The sequence below is a fragment of the Harpia harpyja genome, chromosome 1 (assembly GCF_026419915.1).
Source record: "Harpia harpyja isolate bHarHar1 chromosome 1, bHarHar1 primary haplotype, whole genome shotgun sequence".
Classification (NCBI taxonomy): domain Eukaryota; kingdom Metazoa; phylum Chordata; class Aves; order Accipitriformes; family Accipitridae; genus Harpia; species Harpia harpyja.
In genome coordinates, this window is record NC_068940.1 from 39,856,634 (window position 1) to 39,878,511 (window position 21,878).

A 21,878-nucleotide genomic window follows, 5' to 3' on the forward strand; every position below is an offset into this window, starting at 1 on the left:
GGAAGAGGGGACAAAAAAGGAGCAACCTAGGCTGGGTTATACATGCTTCAACCTTGAATAAATTTTGTGGTTTAACTTCTATTAATGCTGTGAGCAAATTATTTTCTAAACACCTGAGATGAACCGTCCATGCTCTGAGGAGCCCATATGGCAAGGATCATAGAGCTTTCCTTCAGAAACCAAAGAGAATTTTCACATGAAATCGGGTCACAAAACATATATTGAAGCATTAATGATTAATAATACGACTACAATTGATAATCCTTTTTGTGAATTCTTCCCTCCCTCCCCCCTCCCAATCAGATTTTTTTTTTGGACAGCTCCCGATTGCTGCCATCACCAAGGAAAGGGCAACATGCAGAACCATTTGAGATTTTGTAGCTAAAGAACACAGGAGTTTAGACCCAAATCTCTGAAGCTATGGCTGATGTTCCTCACCCTCTCTTCCCAGAAAAATCACCCCAGAAAGAGGTGTTATTCTGCAGCTTGATCAACATTATAGACTAATTCTTTGAGTGGCTGCACATCAGCTCTATCAGTGCAACAGACAGGATGATACTGGGACATTAATATTGGTCAGGGGAATGGTGATGATCATATAAATTGACACTTTTTCTGGAGGAAGACATACAGAACCAAGACCTCCATGTGTGAGTTTTAATTCAAAGCATATGAATGTCTAATTACAGGCACATGAATCTTTTATGATCAATTATGGACAAAAATAAGAATTTTAGGCCTTGATACTTAATTTACTTTGAGATTAACACTTCCTACGTTATTCAAGTAAGAGATTCTGAAACTCTATTAACCTCTGGCTCACTGCTTCACTTGTATTTGATAGTTCAGCTCACTTAAACATTTTTGAATTGTGTGACTATTTAACGGCTCCCAGGACAGCCTGAGTGTGCTGTATTTCCCTCTTGGTTTAAGGCTTGTTCCAAAGCCCACCAAAGCCTCTGGTTGTCTTTGGATCAAGCCGTTAGCCTATAATACTTTTATAACATAACCATTTCCCTTATAGGAAAGCCCTGAGGAATTTAATACCGATGAAACAAATGAAGAACTATGAAAAAAAACCTTCTAGAGAAGTTTCTCAAAGAGCCTGTTGTAATTTAATAGAAAAGGTGATTCATTCATAAAAAAAAAAAAAGTCCTGTTTGTATCATTCCTTACATTTGTATAAAGGAAATAGCCAACAGAAGTTTGTAATTTTGTACCTTTAAAGGCCTTCCAAAGCAGACAACCCCCCCCGAGTTTCCATTTTCCTGTTTTCCTATCTCGCTAGTACCTTTTGCAGGCTGCTGCTCAGGAGTGCCCTGTCTTGGCCTAACTCTGCTCTCACAGCTGATGGGAACAGCTCAGCCACTGGTGAGTGCTTTTGATAAACCCTTTCTGGCTCCACTCCCTGACCCCACTTCTTCCCCACACCAGCTGCTCTAGAGATGGCAGCTTCTGCCTTTGTGGCAGCCCATCAGCAAGAGCTCACAGGTACTGTGGTGGCAGGGCTTCTCACCTCCATAGGTCCATCACATGTCTTGGTCCATCACCATCTACCCCCATGCAGCAGATCCCAACCCCACACCCTCTAAACTTGTGCACGAGGCAGCAGGTGAAGGCATCTGCTTCAGAGGTTTTATGCTAGGACAAAGTCAGCCTATTAAGGGCTCTATATGCATACTGCAGCCCCTACCCAATGCTAAGCATGACCACATAGCAGATCTACACAGCGTAAGTTTATGTTTCCTGATCCTGCCTAATTCTTTCTATTTTTTGCAGGCAGTAGGTTTGAGCTTACACATGTATACCTCAGACTGCCTTGTTCATTACGTTCCCTGGGAAAAGTAACCGCTTCAATTACCTTGTACAACATGGGTCTGAATAAAGCCCTGCTTGGAAACACGTGCTTGATTTTCAGGGGGTGCTGTTAGAAGTGTTAGCAGCATTCCAAGTGCTGCAGTAGACTTCCACACCACAAACACCATTTTATATCCTTTACAACTGTGCACATCTAACAGCGAACAATAAATCTATCTTACTAATTACACATTCAGCTTGTTATAACCATCGTAAAACAAGTACAGCTGGTAAAGCCATGAAATGATGTCAAATCATATTTCTGCTTTCTAGAGAGAAGCAGGGTTATTTTCCAGTCTCCTGATGAAGCTGACTGTTCAAAGCCATGTGTGGAAACAGCTGCCAACTAGGTCATCCACCTTTAATTAGGTAATGATATTGTCTTTTTTCCTACCCATTTAAAAGTGTTTGACATTCTGTAATTCAAAGTGACTTAAGTGTTTATCATAAAAAGCTGCCTTAGGAAGAAATTGAAGCACATGGTACTAAATCCAAGAGCCAGCGTTTTCTCCTTAGCAGCCAAGTTCAGTCTGTTTACCCACAGAGAGAGTTACCTAAAAAATGGAATTGCCTGCATTTCAAAGGGTGTATATCTAAAGTATGGATAGCTAAATATATGGTTACTAAAACCCCTTAAAAATGTGAGCTTCAGCAGCCATGTGGGAAGAAGAGCCAGTGTTCTTCATGGCAACCTAGACTGACCAACACAAAATCTCTCCTACCAAGTTGCCCAAGATTCATAAGAAAACACTGGTCTAACAAAAAATGTGTTACCTCATTCAGGCCAGAGTTAATGCTGTCTGGCTGCTTGATAGGCTCGCTCTTGCAGCAGACAAACGTTGAAAGAACATCCTAATGTTCTATCCAGTAGCAGCTGAACAATACAAGCTTTTGAAAAACAAGGGGCTACTTGCAACATGAAAGGGAGGTAAATTAAATTTTCACGTTAGAAGCAAATACTGCAGGACATATTTATACAAATGTGTCTGAATAAAATCGGCAGCATCTGTTTGAAAAGCTGTCTCATTATCTGCCCCCACAGTTCCCGACGCAATTCGGCTGGACAAGCAGTAATGCTAAAAAAATTAAATTTTACCTTCCCATATCTGGATGCAAAGGTTCCCGTGAGTAAGGAGTGAAAAATAATTATCGTTTCATCCAAATCCCACACGAACACACGCTGTGATGACAGACGGGGTGGAAAAAAGAAATACAGTTACATATTAAGCAATTGCAAGAATTTGTTCAGTCAGGAAATATATCCTCTTGGACTAGAGCTTTTTAAGATCTCAAACCCATTTCGAGCACTGACTGAAGATGATTTGTGAAAGCAGGCAAAATGAAACATCAGGAATTTTGGAACTGTGTGTGTGCTGGTCATTCTGAGACTCTGTTCTCCTAACAACCACAGAAATCCCCTGTTGCATGTCAAGACAGGGGAACAAAACAGCAGACTTGTAAGAAGCCCAAAGGAAAATAAATGTACATATCAAAAACAGTTTGATGCTGATAATATAGAAATTGAGCAATTATTTTGACTACCCATGTCTGTAGGCTCCAGTTGTATTACTGATTTTATTCTGGCTCTTACAACTCACTAGTCTGATGGTGGGATTTGCTAATAGATGCAACTGTTTATCTTTGCTGGATTTACTAAAGGAATATAAATTAAAGTTATTACCTCAATCTCACTGTCAGCAGTAGGGGAAGGATCGTTGCTTCTTTTTGACCGGGCTCGTACCTTGCCATCTGACCCTCTGTGATGTCTGTCTGTTTCTGTGTCTTTTGCTGGTGTTGTTGAATATTCCCCTATTATGAAAAAAGCAATTCCACTGTAAACTTAAATTTTGCACTGTATCATTATAATTGAAGTATGAAACCTTTTAACAGAGAGCAGCAGAAACATTGTGAAAACACCATCAGAAAATCTTACTCTTTTCATGTCAATAGCTGACATAGTTAGAGAAATAACTTTTAACTCCTAAGACTTATTAAAACAATTAAAAAAAATCACCAAGACTCTATATATAACATTTTTAAATGGCCATGTCACTTCAAAAACCTTATCACATTTTTCATTGAAAAAAAATAGCTTTTTGAATTTTACCTCTCCCTGCTTTTCAAGAGAGAAATTAGAAAGGCAATGGAAAAGGAAACCAAGACCAATTCAACTTCTGAAAAAAAATTTTTTAAAAAAATTTGATGAATGCTCATGATTAACACTATACTTGCAACATCAACTTTTATTTAAAAATACAGAACCAGCCTGTTTAGCCATATTCCATTTCACGGGGGATAGTATTTTAGAAATAACTGAGAAGAGACAGTCAAAGGTGAGCTTCCTTTGTATAAAGTATCTGTTTTGATTGGCTTGAGGTTCATAAACCTGTCTGGATTTCACTTACCTTGCATTACAAATCCTTTTCAAACACATTTTTCTTTTCACCTTGTTAAGTTATGGCCTCTCCAGCTTCCTAGAATAACCATGTTCTTCTTCAGAAAAGCTTGGATTGTGCCTAACAAGCCTTTTTTGAAATCACCCTTTCTCAAAAAGGCCGAGATAAGATCTAAGGAACAGAAAATCCTCCAACGGCTTTTAGAGCAATCTGTGATCACTTCTTTTTAAAAACCAATATTAGTTTATTTTTCTTTTAGAGCAACCACAGATGTTCAGATTTGTTTCGTAAGTCAGAAGAGCTACAATGGGCGTATACTGTGATCATCCACAAATTATGTGGCATTTTATATAAATGTTATTGCATGCCAATGAAAACTTTAGTAGGGAAGTGATATCTGAAGATTGTACTTGAACAGTACCTTGGAGGATCATAATCCATCAGTAATTCCATAAACCATTTAAGCTTTGAGACTTTAAAAATTAAGTACTCAAAGAGAGGCCACAAATCTTGAAGCTTTTTTGCGTGGAATTCATCTTGAAGTTTCAACTTAGACAAACAATTTGTGTTGATTTTTTTAAAGAGGGACTTTCTCTTGATGTACTTATTTATGAATGCATATATTACATGTTGTTGTAAGAGGTGAATAGAAACCATGGGCTAAAAAGTCATCAGACAATCAGTAAACTCTGGGGCTTTTTCAGAGCATGGCTGTTTTGAACTCATTGCTACCCACGTCAGACCTCAGTACTGATCTGGGGCTTGTATGTAATTGTTTTATCTTTCTGTACTACCTTTGGAGGAGATAAAACCTCGCATACTCATGAGAATAACACAGGACAGTTTTAGAGAGCTTGGATGTTCTAATCTCTTCCCAAAACTCTGTGTTGCACCGTGTAAACAGAGCTGTTAAATGCTAGGAAATCTGATTTATCCAACAACAAGGTTATAGTGTTTATGTCTATAGGTGGCTGAGACTGCCAAACTGAAAACAGAAGAGATGCACCTACCAGACAGCGATTCTGTGCTCTGACTGGTGATATTGTGAGAAGACTCCTGCAGAGAGTAAGCGGAGGTTGGGATGGCTGAGGGGCTGATGCTGTTTGCAGACACATACGGAGAGTTGTAGGAGGAGCTGTAATACTGTGAGTACTGGCTTTGAGGAAAGCTTGGATATGATGAATATTCCTTTGAGGAAAAAAGAAACATCTAACTTCTGTGTATCTGGTTTTATCTTATAAATGAGTAAGACACCACAAAGGCAGTGTTATCTACGCATGCAGCAAGTCATGGTTCAGGAATATTTCACTAAAGAACCATGTGTCATTCACTTAAGAAATTACATTTCTGCTTCTCCAAATATACTCCTATTTTATTACAATTAACTAATCAACAAGAGGTCAGAAATCAGGCGAGTTCTGCTTTTTCTATAGGATTTTAGTTATCAGCACTAACACATTTTGTATTACAGAGTTCAACAATTGTATATAGGAGTGAAGTAGGGCAGCTTTTTGAAAAGGGCCATGATGGAACATAGTCTCTGTAAACAACAAAATACCTAAGAAATGAGAAGAACAGAATGAATAATTGGATGAAGGAAGGAGCAAAACAGGCTGCATTTTCCCATGATCAGCAACATTTTCTGATCAGCTGTTCAAATAGGTTACAAAAATGAAGAAAAATGTAGTAATTGTTTTGCAGAAATGTTCACAGTTGAGATTGTCCAACTATCTCAGCAGTTACTAAATGCCTCTGTGATCTTCCCTACCTACAGAAAAATGAATTAAAAATACAAGGTGCAAATGACCTTGGGGAGCTGAGGTATCACAAAACCCTTTGTCTTGATTTTAAGGCTCCCAAACAAACTTCATACCATTATCCTCATATGTTCTTTTTTTGTGAGAAGCAGGACACTGGAATAGGTTAGAAAACTTCTCTCTGGATAACTAAAACATAAAAGGTTTAGTTTGTTTCTTTTCATTTTAATTGCAACTCCTGCTCTTGTCCACCTATTTGCTTTTTCAGATAGAGAACTGTATTCATGCTCTGGGGATTGTCTTTCAGCAAAAGGCTTTTATTTCCTCAGAAATGCTAATTAGTCTCTGGTATTAAATAAAATTAAATAATAAATAGTCTTTAGAAAGACTAAAAGCACTTTCCTCCTTAACAGCTTACATCTTTGTCTGTGACACAGCTATTTCATTAACTTTCAGTCACTAGGGAGCTCTCACGAACAAAGACTCAAGTTGTCATAATAACAACTAAACTGAAAAAGAAATGAGATAATTTCATTGTTTTCTCTTAAAGAATATCACAAAATAATGAAAACAGCCCAATTAGTTTTCCTCTTTTTAGGTAACCTCCATAATTCAATCATACGCTCTTCTATCAGCAAGTGCTGTTGTTTTTAGCCAAAACTGAAGTAATAAAGAATTGCCCACTGTTGTCATTAAAAATACAAGTCAATAATCACCTTACAAACAAGGAATTGAAATTACTGGCCAATGAAAACACATCTTCTGGGACAGTGTACTCATTTGTTTAGTCCAATCAAGAAAAGCCATTTGCTACTGAAAAACATCTGTCTTGTCTATATATGCATGCTGTTTATTTATACACACACATTTATCAAGGTATCTGAACCATGAAGCCCACAGACAGGTGTATTCTCAAAGAAGGAAGTGCACAGACAGCTCATATGGCTCAATATTCATCAGGGCCTGCCAACGCCTCTTTCAAATTGTTCATATTTATTACACAGTGCCAAGACAGCAGACGACAGGATCCTGGAAGCAGAGCTCTCTGTAGAGGATGGAAAACATATCTGAAAGTTGTGAGATGGCAGAGGAATGATGAAACTCTTGGCACTGCTACAGCAGCACAGCAGAGACTACTACGGCATCCTCCTCCTGCAAGGACTGCACTCTGTGCAAGCGTGTGTATTGATACAGACATCTTAAAATTCATCAAGATACCTAGAAGTCCAGCAAACAGGCCACAGGAGCAGAGCAGAATGGTGTTCAGCAAAACACATGGCAGTACTTTCCTTAAGTATATGCAAACGCCAGAATAATCTCTCTGATCTACCAATCTCCCAAGTGTTTAAAATAAGTGACAAGGTTGCCAATAATAAATGCTGAACCATACCTGATGCACAGCACTGAATCCTGCAGAATTTGTCAGGCCATTGGCTCCCTGGTAAATCCCTGTTGTGCCTAAAGGAAAGAATATCACGGTCATAAAACACACCAGCAATCAAAGTAACAGGATATATGAATACAAATAATTTCCAACAGGAAGTAAAGTACCATCTCACTAGGAAAAAGCGTATCACAAATCTTGACAAATATAGGCTGTAAAGACTTAGGGCTATTACTGAGGTCTGCTTACTAAAAGGCATTCAAAGACAACCATTACATGCGCTAAACCAAACACTTATGGAGCTGGGAAAAAAAGCTGGAAAACAAGGATTCAACCCAAATTTAAAATTCAGTTACTTCTTCTCCAATCAATAACAGAAGAGTATTTTTTATCATCTTCTCCTGTAGGAAAACCACTCAGATTACATATACAACCACATACATACTCTTTCATGCATAGGTATGTCCTGGAATCTGTCCTTATGGACCTGGTGTTGATATCCCAAACATAAGAATAATATTGCTGAGATTTCTGGGACAGCAGGGAGCAAAAACATTGCTTCATCTGGGGATATTAGGAAGAGAAAGGATGGACAGGTAAGTTTTACATGGTTCTGTCCCAAATGAAGCAACTGATGGCCAGCCAGGCCTCCTTAGCTGGAAGAAACATTACCATGAAAATTTTATGGGTGGAGAAGTAAAGGTTCAGAAAAGATCTACAGGAACAGTCCTCCTTTGCCTTCCATCAGGGAAGTGGTAGGAGAGCTGCAAGCTTCCCATCCCCTGGATCCTGCATCCCTGGCAAGTTCTAGCTTTGATTTAACTCCAGTCTATGCTGTTTTCTATTTCAAAGTTTTCCATTTCACATGGGTGGAGAACTTCCTCTTGAGTTTGTGCAGTTTGATGAGAATCTATACTAAAAGCCTTCTTCTGGTGTTTTGCAACAGTCCTTGATCCAAGGGCTGGCTGTTCATATAGAGGAGGCAGAAGCTGGACTATGCCATATTCCATCCTAATGGAAGGCGACGGTCTCCAAAGAGCACTCAGACCTACTACTTCCACAGTGAAAGAGGTATGATTTTGGTGCTGCATGGCCACAGTGGGCTCTTGTCTGGGCTTCATTTTGTCACCTTGATGTACCATCAGATTGAGCCCTAATCAGGCACTCAGCCTTTTTTTCTTATCTGATTTCTTACCATGTGAATGACTTTGAGCAGTGCTGTTTTAACCATAGGACTCTCTGCACATCTTCATGTGGCAACCCTTCTCCAAAGATCCACTTGCTTGTTTTTATTTTAAGACGTCAGATTAGCTAGGGAATGGACAGCTGAACAAACTCCATTCTGCCAAGTGCAGCTACGCAGCGCATGCACTGAGAAGTAAATCTCAAGCCAAAAAGAAACAAGAGGGATGATTCTGCCCTCCATAACTAACTTGCTGCCACATGTAGTCTTTAAAAAGAAAAGGGCAGAGAGGGGGAAAAGAGGTGCAGATGACTGCCAGTTACCTGGAGGCCCGGGTCTCCCCAAGCTCCCTGCATATGCTGGCTGGGGAGCTGAGCCAGCGCAGGTGGGTTCAGGTGATGCCTCCTCCTGGCATTCACCTCTTGGAGGCAACTCTGGGTGGATCAGTATCCAATCCCTCCTCCTCCCCACAACCCATACGGGGAAACTGCCCAGAGCAGCATCCGGAAGACAGCAATGCATTCAGCTATTGGCATTTCCCCACCTCCTGCCCATGCTAGGCTTTGCTTTTCTTCAGAGTTTTTCAAAAAGTCACAAGTATGTAGCAGGATGAATATATTGCTGTGGTAACTAAGCATTTCTCACCACTGTGAAGGGGAGTAATAGAGCCCCAGTGCTTACAGGCAAAAACAACCTTCACAGAACACAAAACAGCTCTTGTACACCAGAGCTCAAAACAATACAGGGGGGAATTTTTGATCTTCCTAAACTGTCATTTAGAAACAATCCATCATCCTTTATTAAAGCTGTCAAGAGGGGGATGAGTTACCTCGAGGGACTCACACTTTATGTGTAAATTGTGATGAGAACATGTTTATTGCTGTGCTACCTGCACATGATACCATAGCTTCCTGGTTTCCAAACAATCAGAAAGAATTATAAAAAGAAGGAGAGATCTGCAGAATTGGAATGAACTTACTCTGAACTTTGTACCAGCTGTGCAAAGCAAGTGTGTCCCTGCACAGCCAGGGCGGGTATGTGAGCAGGGAGAAGAGGGTAGAAACATAGGGGTGAGAGGATGGGGAATGAGTCACGCTCCATAGCTTCCCACAGTACCTTGAGACGACCCTATGTGGTGGATTTTACACTGTCATTTTACAGAATACATTTTTGCCATTTCAGCTGAGCTACCTCAGGTCCAAGTTCAGGTGTCCCTTACAGGCTGCTGCAGTCTGGCTCGCTCTGCCCAGCGGATTTTCATAGGGAAGGACTGTGGTGCAGAGAGAGAAACTAAACTTCCTGATTTTTTTACCTGCATATTTAAATACTTGTGAAAGTGCTTAAGACTGGTATTTCCTATAACCTGAAGTTCAACAGGCCTGGGAACAGATTTTGGCAACACAGGTTCTCCACTTATTCTGGCCCCTGTCATTGTATCCTGACCAAGCAGGAGTATCATTTGAGCATAGTTTGTCTACATTGAGATCAAACACAACTCTCTTTTTCTACCCCTACAGCATCACATTTGGAGAATGCAACCCCCCCCAATGGTATGCCCTGAGAGCTGCTAAACTCAGTATATCTTGGCAGCTCAGTATTGTTATAGCAGAATAGTTACAGATAAGGACACTTGAGACAACCAAACAACCAAAGCTAGTAAAAACTTGGAATTTCTTCCCAGCTGAACAAAGCACAAAAAGCTGGGAGAAAAAAAAAAAAAAATCCATTATCTGCATGGAAAAGAAAGTTCTTGAAGATTCAGGTTCAGAAGTATTTCATTTCAACATCAACCTTTGTCTTGGGGACTAGAGCTGTCTCATGGGGACTACTATAGCTCAGTCCCTGCTCCACTTTACAGGCTAGACTGGAGAGACTATGTTTTCAGTGATGCACAATCAGTTCAAATGGAAGGAAGACAACCAAGCACCACAGGCAATGAAGAAAAGGATAAACCTTCTCTCATCATGAGCAGAGAATGAAGCCTGCTAGTTACAGTTTCTGCAAGCAGCCTTGTAGAATTCAGCAGTTCAGAACACATATCAGAACTGGCCCCAAATGTTTGCTTTTCCTCCCTGAGTTGTTGATAAGAAATAAACATTTCCATAATAAAATGAATTCTGCCACGTGCAATTTCAGTTTTGCATCAGTAAATTTTACTCTCAAGAAATGCTGGAAAATTATCATCAGACCTCGCATACTGGCATTATTAATTTAGCCCTATTCCCCATGTAACCATTTTTTTCAAATACTTTCCCAGGTAATACCACTTCTTGTAATATTCAGAGATAGACTGGAACAACATTAGAAAACAGTGCTTACGTGGAATGCGGCACGCCTAGGAAGCCTCTTGGTAAGCAATGTACACGAATGCCTGGCCCCCTCCCATTTCTGAGTGGATACTGCCCATTTCCACAGGACTTTTGCTTTCACACATATTGCCTTTTTTTCCTGACCTCTGAAGACAGCGCACTATCTCAAACTGCAGCTGATTTTATATTTGCAATACTGTAGGTGTGCAAGCAAGCCATTTGTTTCCATCTATCTTGGTAGCTCAATGTCAAGTAATTGCATTCAAACTCCTACTTGCAAATCAGAAACAAGCCTAGGATCTCTCCCTTTGGATCTTCTCCATATGGAATATGGTTCACATCTGTGTTCAATCAAACCAGTTGCTAAATGTCACAATGCCCTCATTCACAGGTAGCCTAAAGAACAGTTAGCTGGTAATAAAACAATCTGGACTCTAGAGTAGAATAGCTCTTCAGACGTATGGTACTGTAAATGTTCCTGTAAAGTATGTACATCGCAAACACACTTGCACAAAAAGACACCGCATAAAAGGTGTGCATATGCCATACATACTCAGTGCCATGACTTTTCCTTGATAAGTAGATGTGGCCCTTCTCTATGTGAGCGACCAAGGGCAACATGTACAGAGAAACTCTTTGTGAGTTGATTGATGGTATATTCCTGTTCTCATACAGATGGATTTCATTTGCTATTTTCCCCTCATTCCCTTTTTAATTCAGGTATTTTAAAATCTATGCCATGGTCAATGATAATTTCACTGGTGTGTAATCTGGACTGTGCTCCTGCAAAAACTTTCATGCCAGCTTCTCCTTCCTCTCAGTTTCTCCCTTTCTCTCTTTCAGTCACTGCAATAACAGGCTGCATTTCTTCCCCTCCTTTTCCAGGTAAGAGCAAGTAAAGAAAATAAGGGAATATTCATGGTTGTTTTCAGTATCTTCAGAACTAAGCTCTGGCATTGCTAAACAAAGTTTTCTTTCATTTTATGAATACACAGTAAGACATAGGAATATTGGTGTCTTAGGGAGTTGTGATTACAGAGACAGGATGGGCCTGTGGTATAGTTCAGATCAATACCACAGCAAACTTTGAAAATCAGGTTTGTGTCCTTGCATTTCACAGGTCAGAGGGGCCCTGACATCAGGGAGGTATTCTCCAACTCTCCTGTACTGCTCCAAAGAGAATAGGCTGCTACATTTAGAAGAACAGATGGTTTGCACTTCCAGTATTAAATGACTCAACAATCAGAGGAGGAGATAGCCAGGTTCAACACAGGTGGACAGAAGGGCATTTATCACAGCTCTCTGGGTAGCCAGCTGCAATTGTGAGTCCATGAATACTCAAAAGATGGAACACTGGACTGAGATGAGGGTGTTCAGAGGGTGATTACCATGGGCACTTCTGAATGTGCATGAAATACAACAACGAAGCTTAGATCCAAGTGTTTCCTCTAACTTGCAGATGAATTGCACAGTGGTTCCAGGGAGAGTTCTCTCAAAGGATTATTTGATCACTTAGCACTAATAAAATAAATGCCTACAGGGTTCAGCTGAATTGCATGGTATTTTACAAGCTTGCATATAATGGCTTGTGTATTCTTACATCAGCAAGCTGTTTTCCTACAGGAAACAAAGTTGACTGTCAGTGATGCAAGGAAAGGCCTTAGTCTAACTCCCAGCAGAGTGTGCATTACTCTATGCTATGAAGAACATCTGGCTGAAGACTTGCATGGTCATTCAGAAAGGTTCTTTGCAGTGCTTTAGCTCTCTGACAAGCTAATGTTTCCTGCAGTAAATATTGCCTTCTCCAAGCTGCTACTTTTTTAGTGAGAGGTTAAGCACTCATCAAAATTACCTCCCACCAGCTATACTCCAGTGCCTTGTAAGATTCCAAATCCTACAACATCTGCCTGCATTTATTGGGCAAGAAAACTCATAAAATGTTGCATGGCTGTCAGCTGTGGAGGTATTTCAAGACTATCTGACCTGTTAAAGGAGAAGAAAAACTCAACCCATATGTACTTTGCAGCATATTGCTCAACTGTTTGCCATTAGGCATAATGAACTGTTCCCCAAAACCAGTCTTGTATTTCTGTCTGGAAGAGCTCAGACAATATAGGGAAGAGCACACTATATTAACCTAGATGAAAAGCATGATTCTACAATGTTATGGCACTTGACATCAGCAGTGTCTATTAAAGAACATTGCTCCCAGAAGTATATGAACACCTCCTGCAGATAATACTCTCAGATACGCAACCCATTTAAAATACGTCCATTTGTCTGCCACTACAATCCCATTCAGTCCTGCTAGCCTGACCAGGTGTCTGAGGGCACTCTGAATGGTGATATAAAACACATTTCATGGTACAGTTTTTCTGAGTCAAAGCTCTTCCCCTGCTGCCTGCTTCTGGGAGTATTCAACCCACAGAGCCTCAAAGAGCTTTAATAAGTGATGACCGGAGCAGTTTTAAGGGCCTGGCTTTTACTATCCTTTTGAGCCTGGTCACCTGTATAGCTCAATCCAGCTCAACAATGGTGTTGAAAGTGCTGGGATGGTTTATATTTACTCTCAGGATTTGAACCATGGGAAAGCAATTAAATTTTATTATATTTTGAGAAAGTGTTCCTTTTAACCACTCCTATGAAATGATGCTGCAGCTATAGAAGGAAATCACACTGGATTGTCTTTAAAAACAAATCACAAGGAAATGTTTTGGGCCAAAAAGTGAACATCCTTACAGCAATTACTTTATTTGGGTGCCTCCACGGACACCAAAGATTAAAGATTCCTCCAGCTGCGGTTTCATCCTGGACACAATCCTCCACTGACAGATAACAAGACATGATAAAGGAAAGCTGGATTTGCCACCTCCTGTGCTGTTTAGTGGCTATGAGATTCCAATCCCCAGGTCAGCATTTAAATCTAACTAGCCCTATAACATCTGCTGTCATGCATTTGGGGATAAAAATCTGGCCTGTGAGCATAGCCACATATTTAGCAGTTCCCTTCCCCTTGAGCAAGGTAGAAAAGAGAAGAGCGAGCTGGGCAGCATGTCTCCACTCTCTGACCCATTACCTCAGATCATGGTAACTCTCAACTGAATGCTCTAGAGCCAGGCATTTGCCCCAAGGCTTTTCCAGCCCCTCTATGCACTGCTTCGGTACTGCAGTGCCTCCAGGAAAAAACCCACAACAGTGGCAGACAGGGGATGCTCAGAGAAAAGTGTAAGAAACAGGACAAAAGCAGAGTGATCTTTGCCCTGGTATTGCCTTGCCAGCTTCAATTAATCTGCCAGTTACAGACTTTCTAAACCAAGTTTATATCCTTCTCTTTTTATCTTTGATAACTGTCAGTGGGCTCTTCTTCAGACAGTGCACGTATTCTTATAGTTCTAGAGGTCACAGTATTGTAGTGAAGAAGTTTCAGTGTTTAAACCCTGCCAATATAAAGTGCATCCAAATTACATATAAAAAGGCCCCTGCAAGAGCATTCTCCAATGCCCGCACAGCAGTTAAGAAACTCCTGAGTTGCACAGCCTGTGCTAACTGAAGCAGGGTCAGACCTTATTTGTCCACAAACACCATCACGGTCTTTGATCGTATGGCTGCATTCTATTTTTTCCACAAGAGCATTACCTCACACAGTGCCTGGAAATGAGATACAACAGAAAGTGGTACCAATACTGCACCAGCATAATGAATCTGATGTTTCCTAACTTTCAAGTGCTTGACTATGCAGGTATGATGTTTCTTGATATAGATTTTTATATGTAATTTTACACTAACTCTTCTATTGCCTTCTAGATATTTTCAAGAAAACATTATTAGGCATACCAAATCAATTATTCAGTGAAGCTTCTATAACATTTTAGCATATTCTATGCCAACTGCACTATAAGCTGAATAATCAAGGCCAAGTTAGTAATTTCCCAAGCTGTTACCTTCCTATGGTTTTGGGGTTTCTTTTTTACATCCTACAAAAGTGATGAAAATAAAATCCACAAACAGGAGCCTCTGTGACATCCACACATCTCTGTGACTGTTTTCTATGCTTATTTTGCTCATTAATCCATGTTTTGAGTATTCTATCTGACCTCCACAAATGCTCCCAAGATAGCCAAGCAGCAGGTTAGGGAAACATCAGTCCTTTCTTCTCTGTTGGCTCCCACATACAAACTGTATTTTCTTTATCCAGTCCCTTCACTATTGTCCCCCTACCTTATTGCTTCTCTCTCATTCATGACTGTCATGCCTGCTTCCATCTCCCCGATGCCATCCTCTCCAAGCCTGATGACAGTCAGTCAAACAAAACTCTCAAGCTTCCTCCCACACTGCTGTTCACACTGAGGAAAGAGTTCCTCCTAAGTATTTGCAAAACTAATGTTTCAAAATACTAATTTTCCACAATTCCTCCAAAACTTCTGACACTGGGTAGGAGGCTAAGATGCTCAAGTTACTGCTTCTAATGCAGATTAGTATTATTATTCTTCCTTTATACTTTTCCTAACTCCTTATCTACCCTAATCCATGAGCAAGGCTCATAGTTGCAGCAATAACGTACAAACAGCATCATTACCACCACTAGGCAACGCTCATACATTTTGTTTCAGTGTGAGCACCCAGGTGGCCAGCTAAACTTTATGGATATCAAGTCTGATCTTTTGTACAGGACAACCACAGAATTTTATCCAACGCTTCCTGCAGTGGACCAATGACTTGTCTCACACTCAAATATATACTTCTAAAACTACCTGTAGTAGTTCTAAAGCAGAGATTTGGACAGACACTCTGAAACACAGGAAACAAGCTAGAAGAATGAAGCCTCATGAAGTGCAAGCCAGCTCTTCACAGCAGGCAGCTAGGTGTGGGCAGAGCTCTCCTCCACACATCCCTCTGGTGAAACCTCCTCTTGAGCACCTCAGCAGACGCAAGATACCTCAAAGTAAATGCTCTGTCTCAGAGAAGACTCCTGGGTTTGGCTGTATCACCATCATCTCTACAATTAATATCATTTTGCCATTACTTCTGAGTTTCCATGGGTGCTATTCAGCCATGAGAACCTGTGTCCCCACTCAACCTTTAAACCTTACCACAAAGCCTGGTGTTCCTCAGGGACAAAGACATTGCCAATAAACCCCTGATGAGCCTGGACAGAGCAGAAGTTACAGATGATTTGTCAGCCCATTTCTCTCTTACAAACACACACTTGCTCCCTTAGCTTCAGGACCATCCACCCTGGTGTCTACTCCTTCCAACAGCATATCCTCTTCCCAAGTCCCTCCTTGTTTAATAATGACCAAGGAATGAGTTCTGAATGGAACCTCAAAAAAGCAGTAAATGGAAAATGGAAAAGTTAGAGCAGGGCTTTCTCCTTGGGTAGCAGTAGCACAGATCCTCGCAGCTTACAGTGCATCACTGTCAACACCTTTGCCTCTCCCCTTGCCTTCCGTCTCCTGTAAGATAGCTTGTTTTTAAGATAGCTTGTTTTAAAACAAAGTAAATATAGCATGGTCAGCCCCTGGTGTTTAAAAATCTTTGAAAGGGAGACTGTGCTGTTATCCTGAAGAACCTTGTATTTACACTGTAAAAAGTGAGGTCTGACCCCTCCTGAAGAGAGGCCTCTCCCTGCTGAACTCACCATGGAGTGGAGCACAGCTTTACAGCCACAGTTTTAGACTGCAACTAATGCAAACCAGCTGTGAAGCAGAAGCTTTTGAAAGAGACTACTCATTTTCTACTGAGGTTTTAATTTTATGAAGCTAAGGCATCTGAGTGACAGTTTGCTGAGAACATACTCTTGCTCTCCTTTATTTTCTGGGACTTCAGATGGACTCACTATCTGTATGCCGAACTGTGATCCACATTTCTCAAGTGCAGATTGAGATTTCCTTTTCTCTCACATTTCATCACTAAGTACTTAAAGAATCAAGCTTAAAATTAAACATGCCACTTCCTTTGCAAATTCATGCATGCAGAGCTAACTATTCATGTCAAATAGATATTTATGGCCTCATATTAAATATGTAACACACAAACTGGCACACAATTGCAAGAAATTCAGGCAGCTCTTGGAAAAAAATTTGTCTAGATTATCCAGATATTAAAAAAAGCCAAAATGTTTCCAGCACAAGGAAACATTTCAATTTATTAAATACTCTGATTCATAAGCAATTCATTCCACAAACATAAGCAACACATGTAATTAGTCCACTTGAAATCAGCATTGCACAAAAGAAATGCTGCTTTCTATTCATTCATTATTTGACAGCTGATCAGAACGGACTCTACAAAGAAAACAAATGCTCAGCAGTAGCAAAGAATTTCACTGCGTAGGTCTTTGGCCCCAAATTTATGTCTTTAACGAAATCAGTACTGCTTTGCAATTCCTTGGCAAAGGAAAGTTATCCCAGTTACATAACTGAATTTTCCTTTGTAATGTAAAAAGTATTTTGTGGGTAGATAGATTTGGATATTAAAAAAAAAAAAAAAAGTGGTCAAATCTTTTCCTGCCCAACAACAGTATCCCCAGTGGTCTTTGGCCACAGTTTTAACTGTTGTGCAATTTCATAGTTTCATACCAGCTGTCATTTTAGCAATAATAACTGAAGAGCAAGGCATTGTCTAGGAATTAATGACAAGCTGAGAAGAGATGGCCTGATGTGCAATAAAGGGCTAACACATGCTCACGCAACCACAGGAAATGCTCTGTAAGCTGGCTGCTATTGCTCTCTCTGCATAGCTGATGGTTTTCTGTTAGCTAATGTGCTGGCACAGTTTTCTCTTTGTATTTTACATAGCTTATTAAATGATAAGTTTCTTATATTCCAAAGATTTCTCCCCCACCCTCAGCAACAACAAGCAGTTTCCTCAACTGCCAGTTAAGATGATAAGCTCTTTGGGGCAGAAGTTGAATATAATCTGTGTGTCTTATGTTCAATTTCTATCATTGAATAATAATTTTACCAAAAGTCTGAAGAAATCACTGAACTGCTAATTGTCAGAAAATGTAAACTTAGAAAACTGTGTGCTAAAAAGCACAATATACTTCTAATATCTTGCCTAGGATGTTGTTTGGGGATTTAGTGCTGTAATCGTACACTTACATGAGGATTGATTAAGAAATGGCATAGTCCTTGAAGCAACATTTATTTACCAGCATTACAAATTTATCACTTTAAAGACAAAAATCTAATGCAAGCTGTTACCTCCTCTTCCAATTCATGACTCTAAAACCGAGTGGCAACCCCAGATTGGCCACAAGCATATTTCAAATATCTTCGCTTCATTATGAAACAAATTAATTTTGTAAATACAATAATGACATGAAACAAAAGTGTATACAGCACTGGTTAAAAAGAAAATGTCACTCCTTCAGAGTAAATAAGTGAATACCAGATTTCAGTCTATTTGAATGTTACTCAAAGTCTGACAATATACTATCATAGCCATTGTTACATGGCAATTAAAATAATTATTTCAATCTATAGTACCTTTGTGATATAGTTTCATGTCATTTTTATGAGCTATGGAACTTGCCAATCTCATCTTTTATATCTATATATGTGTGTGACATATTGCATTAGCCATTTGGCTTATAAACCCTCCCACACTTCATTTATTTTCATGCTAGGGAAGCATGAAAATAGATTTCCCCTTCTGGCTGGCTGCAAAATAGGTTTTTTCTTTACCACTTAATGACCAAAAGAATGTTCTACCCTCATTCTTGCTTTTTAGTGGATTCTGTTCTCGCTCAAGACCAGGATACAGTTGATAATTGGAGTCAAAGATGAAAAGCTGAATGCTACCCCATTACACCTGCATCGTCTGTGTTTGTAGTGACAACAAACAGCCTTAAGAGAGAGCAGACTTCGGCTTCAGAAGTACCATGTTACTGACAACAGCCATCAGGGAGGTGAGGCTGCAATCTGAAACGTGTATCCCAGCCAGAGTTAGTGCTGGTACCAAAGAAACAGGAGAGGAAACAAACCAGCACCAACTATGTTGGCACTTACTGAAGGAGAACATTTGTCCTAGAGCCCTGTGAGACAACGTATTTGTCACTTCGGTCATTTATTCCTTGGTGATTGGAGTAACACACCTACAATGGGTACCTATTTGCTGGCTGGACCGTGTAACTCATAAATGAGGGGACAGTGAGGAGGAATCACATAGGCTGCACAGTCTGCTCAAGATTCACAGTCTGACCACCCCCACCCTCCTGCAGATGACTTCACTACATTGCTCTGGGAGCTGGTTCTCGATGGAGGCAAACAATACCAAAGTTATTTCACTTAAGTAGTTGAGCTACTACCATCTTACAATACTTGCAGAGATTAGCTTAAGAAAATAATTTGTTCCTCACACTTTAAAATACAAAACTGAGCAGCACACACTCCTGGAGATACCTTTCCTTGCTGATCCCCTGCATGTCACCCTCTTCAAGATCCCTCTTTCAGCATGGTGCAATAAACATTTTGTCCTTGAAGTGGGGGCTAAGAGCTTGACTCTTAAAGTCCCCCTGAAATTTGATTTTATAAAAATATTTAAATAAAAATTTGTCCTTTTCAGCTGGTTTAGCCCATCACCCAGAGTCCTTGCCTGGGTCAGCAACGGGATGACCAAAAGGACTGAAGTGAACTTGGCAAATGTCTCAATGGTCCTGGAGCTGGGTGGCATGGAGAGTTGCTTGCTCGCATTAGGGAGACAGAGCGATCACCTCCCCACCCCCAAGTGCTGTGGCGTGGGAAAGCACTGAGCACACATTCCTCGGTAGCACTCAGCACAGGAAGGCTCCTGGCTTCTCACTCAAACCTTTCACTAGCACTCAGCAAGGTAAATAAACCATAGGGTCGGGGAGCTTCAGACTGTTCCTCTAATGAGCAAGGAGAAGGGTGGAAATATTTGTTTACAACAGGAAGACACATTTACTCCTGCTCCCTTTGCCTTGGAGTAAGCACCTGCCACTTGCAGAAACTGTTTTCCTCTGTTTTCTTTTGCATTAAAGGCTTAGTGAGCTGGCTGAAATGATCTTTCTGGCATAAAAATCTGAAAAGAAGTGATTTCACCTAATACCACAGCATCGCCCTAGGGAACATTACCTCAAAGCACTTTGGGCACATTCATGCTCATACACATATGCATTAAATTCCTCCCAGCCTGTTTTGGTACAACACATGGTTGTGTCACTATTGTTTGCATGTGTAACATTTTCAAGTGCTGATGCACAAAATTTGCTTGTCTAAATCTCTTCATTGAACAAAGGGGCCATCTTAAAAACTTCAATCCCAAGTAAGTCAAGAGTTTGCCTTCTCAAACAGCTCAGCTAACACAAAGCACATGTGGAAGCTGTGTTCTGGGGAAACAAAAAAATGACAGAAACCTAGACAGGAATAATACACTGATCTTCCAAGGCAGCAAAAGAAAACGCCAGTAATTTGTCAACAGTGGTGTTAAATCCATCAGTATCTAATCATATAGCAATTAGTCAGGACACAGCATGATTGCTATTGCTCCAGGAGAGCACAGGCCCAGCACTTCAGCCTATCAATGAAGCTGTGACGCTCCAGTACCTACAACTGCTGGAAACTGCAAGCCACAGTTTTACTAAAAAGAGAGGACTTGCACTGCTGACAGCGTAACACAATCTCAAGACAAGATTGGTATGTTCAAGGAGCAAAATAGAAGCCAAAAACTGAATTCCTGTTAGGAGTAGGACAGGTGAAACTTGTAGGATTCAAGGTGACAAAAAAACCACCTTAGGCTACAGGGGTTTTTTATTTTTTTGTGTCACATTCAACCCAGGTGTCACCAGCATATCCCATGAGGCATTCAAGCCACAAAAACGACCTTAGTGTTAGGGATATGTGCTCTGACAAAACTAGCACGTGAAGTCTCAGCAGAGGGTCATCTTTCAGTCTTCAGCTTTCTTAAATAACTTCTACAATAAAACGGATTTTACCTTGTTTCCCAGTTTTCATAACTGTTTAGGATTTTATTTGCTCTTAGACTTAAAATCAAAGTGGATGTGTCTGTCCACCTTCCACACTCAGGGTTGAGCAGAATTAAGAGAACTGACAGAAACAGCTTTGCAAGGGGAATAGCTAAGTGTAATGACACAAAAGGGCATTTTGCCTAGAAGCAAAGTGAGAGACTTGATCTTTCTCCCCTTCTATGGCTTCTACAAAAACTTGGGAAAGCCATGCAATTCCTCTTCAGTTTTCCAGCCCTTGGAAGATCTCTGAGGGAAGGACAATGCCAAGGCAGAGCTTTGTCCTCGTGTGCATTCCCCTTCCCTTCAGCGAAGTCAGTCCCCTTGGAGTGACTTTTTTCCTCCAGTGAAACAGCCTCTCAGAGAGCTCATGCATCTGTGGTACAGAAGGACTAGCACTGCTGCCAGGAGGGCTGCTGCAGTTGTACCTGAGCTGCTTTTTAAACTAGCAAGTCTGGATATGCGTAGCCACAGCAGGAAAGGGTACAGCACGTTTAGCCTGCATGGCTGATGGGCTTCCTGACTCTTCCCATTCACAAGCACCTGAATTGGACAATTTTAAACTACTTGAGCTATGTTAATTTGTGCTACTGTCACATCTTTGACAGTAATGAAGATATTTGCTAAGAAACAGCAAGAATATTTGCATTTTGATCTCTTGGAAATGTTTTTTTTAACGCTTGGCTCAGTTCACACACTCATGGCAATTCATGGTCAATGCAAGGCACTTTCAAATGCAGGTGTGCTGAGCTTTAGCAGAAGACAAAATCTAATCTTTACTTTTTACTAGTCAAGTTCAATTACAAACACCAAAGTGGACTCAGAACATGAGGCCTACAGGTGAGGAATGAAACTGCACTCCCAGGGGACTCAAGGTAAAGGCACAGAGATAGAGTGATATTTTAAGGACATTATCTGTTTCTCAGAATATACTCATTATTCTTATATGTAAAATGACTGATCAAGCTGAAATGGTTATGTTATGGTTCCTCTCATCTGCTATT

The 21,878-nt window shown here is 40.5% G+C and overlaps 1 protein-coding gene across 11 annotated transcripts in view; it reads right to left on the bottom strand.

The window, feature by feature from the left end:
* Positions 1-21,878, bottom strand: part of EYA2 (EYA transcriptional coactivator and phosphatase 2) — a 105,270-nt gene that overhangs the window by 28,852 nt on the left and 54,540 nt on the right. For all 11 annotated transcript variants that reach the window (XM_052788604.1, XM_052788624.1, XM_052788597.1 and 8 more), the window contains 4 exons: positions 7,401-7,468; positions 5,264-5,441; positions 3,539-3,666; positions 2,954-3,037 (listed from right to left, as the gene is read on the bottom strand). In XM_052788604.1, coding sequence (XP_052644564.1) covers positions 2,954-3,037; positions 3,539-3,666; positions 5,264-5,441; positions 7,401-7,468 — 458 coding nt within the window. The remainder of the gene's footprint in view (positions 1-2,953; positions 3,038-3,538; positions 3,667-5,263; positions 5,442-7,400; positions 7,469-21,878) is intronic.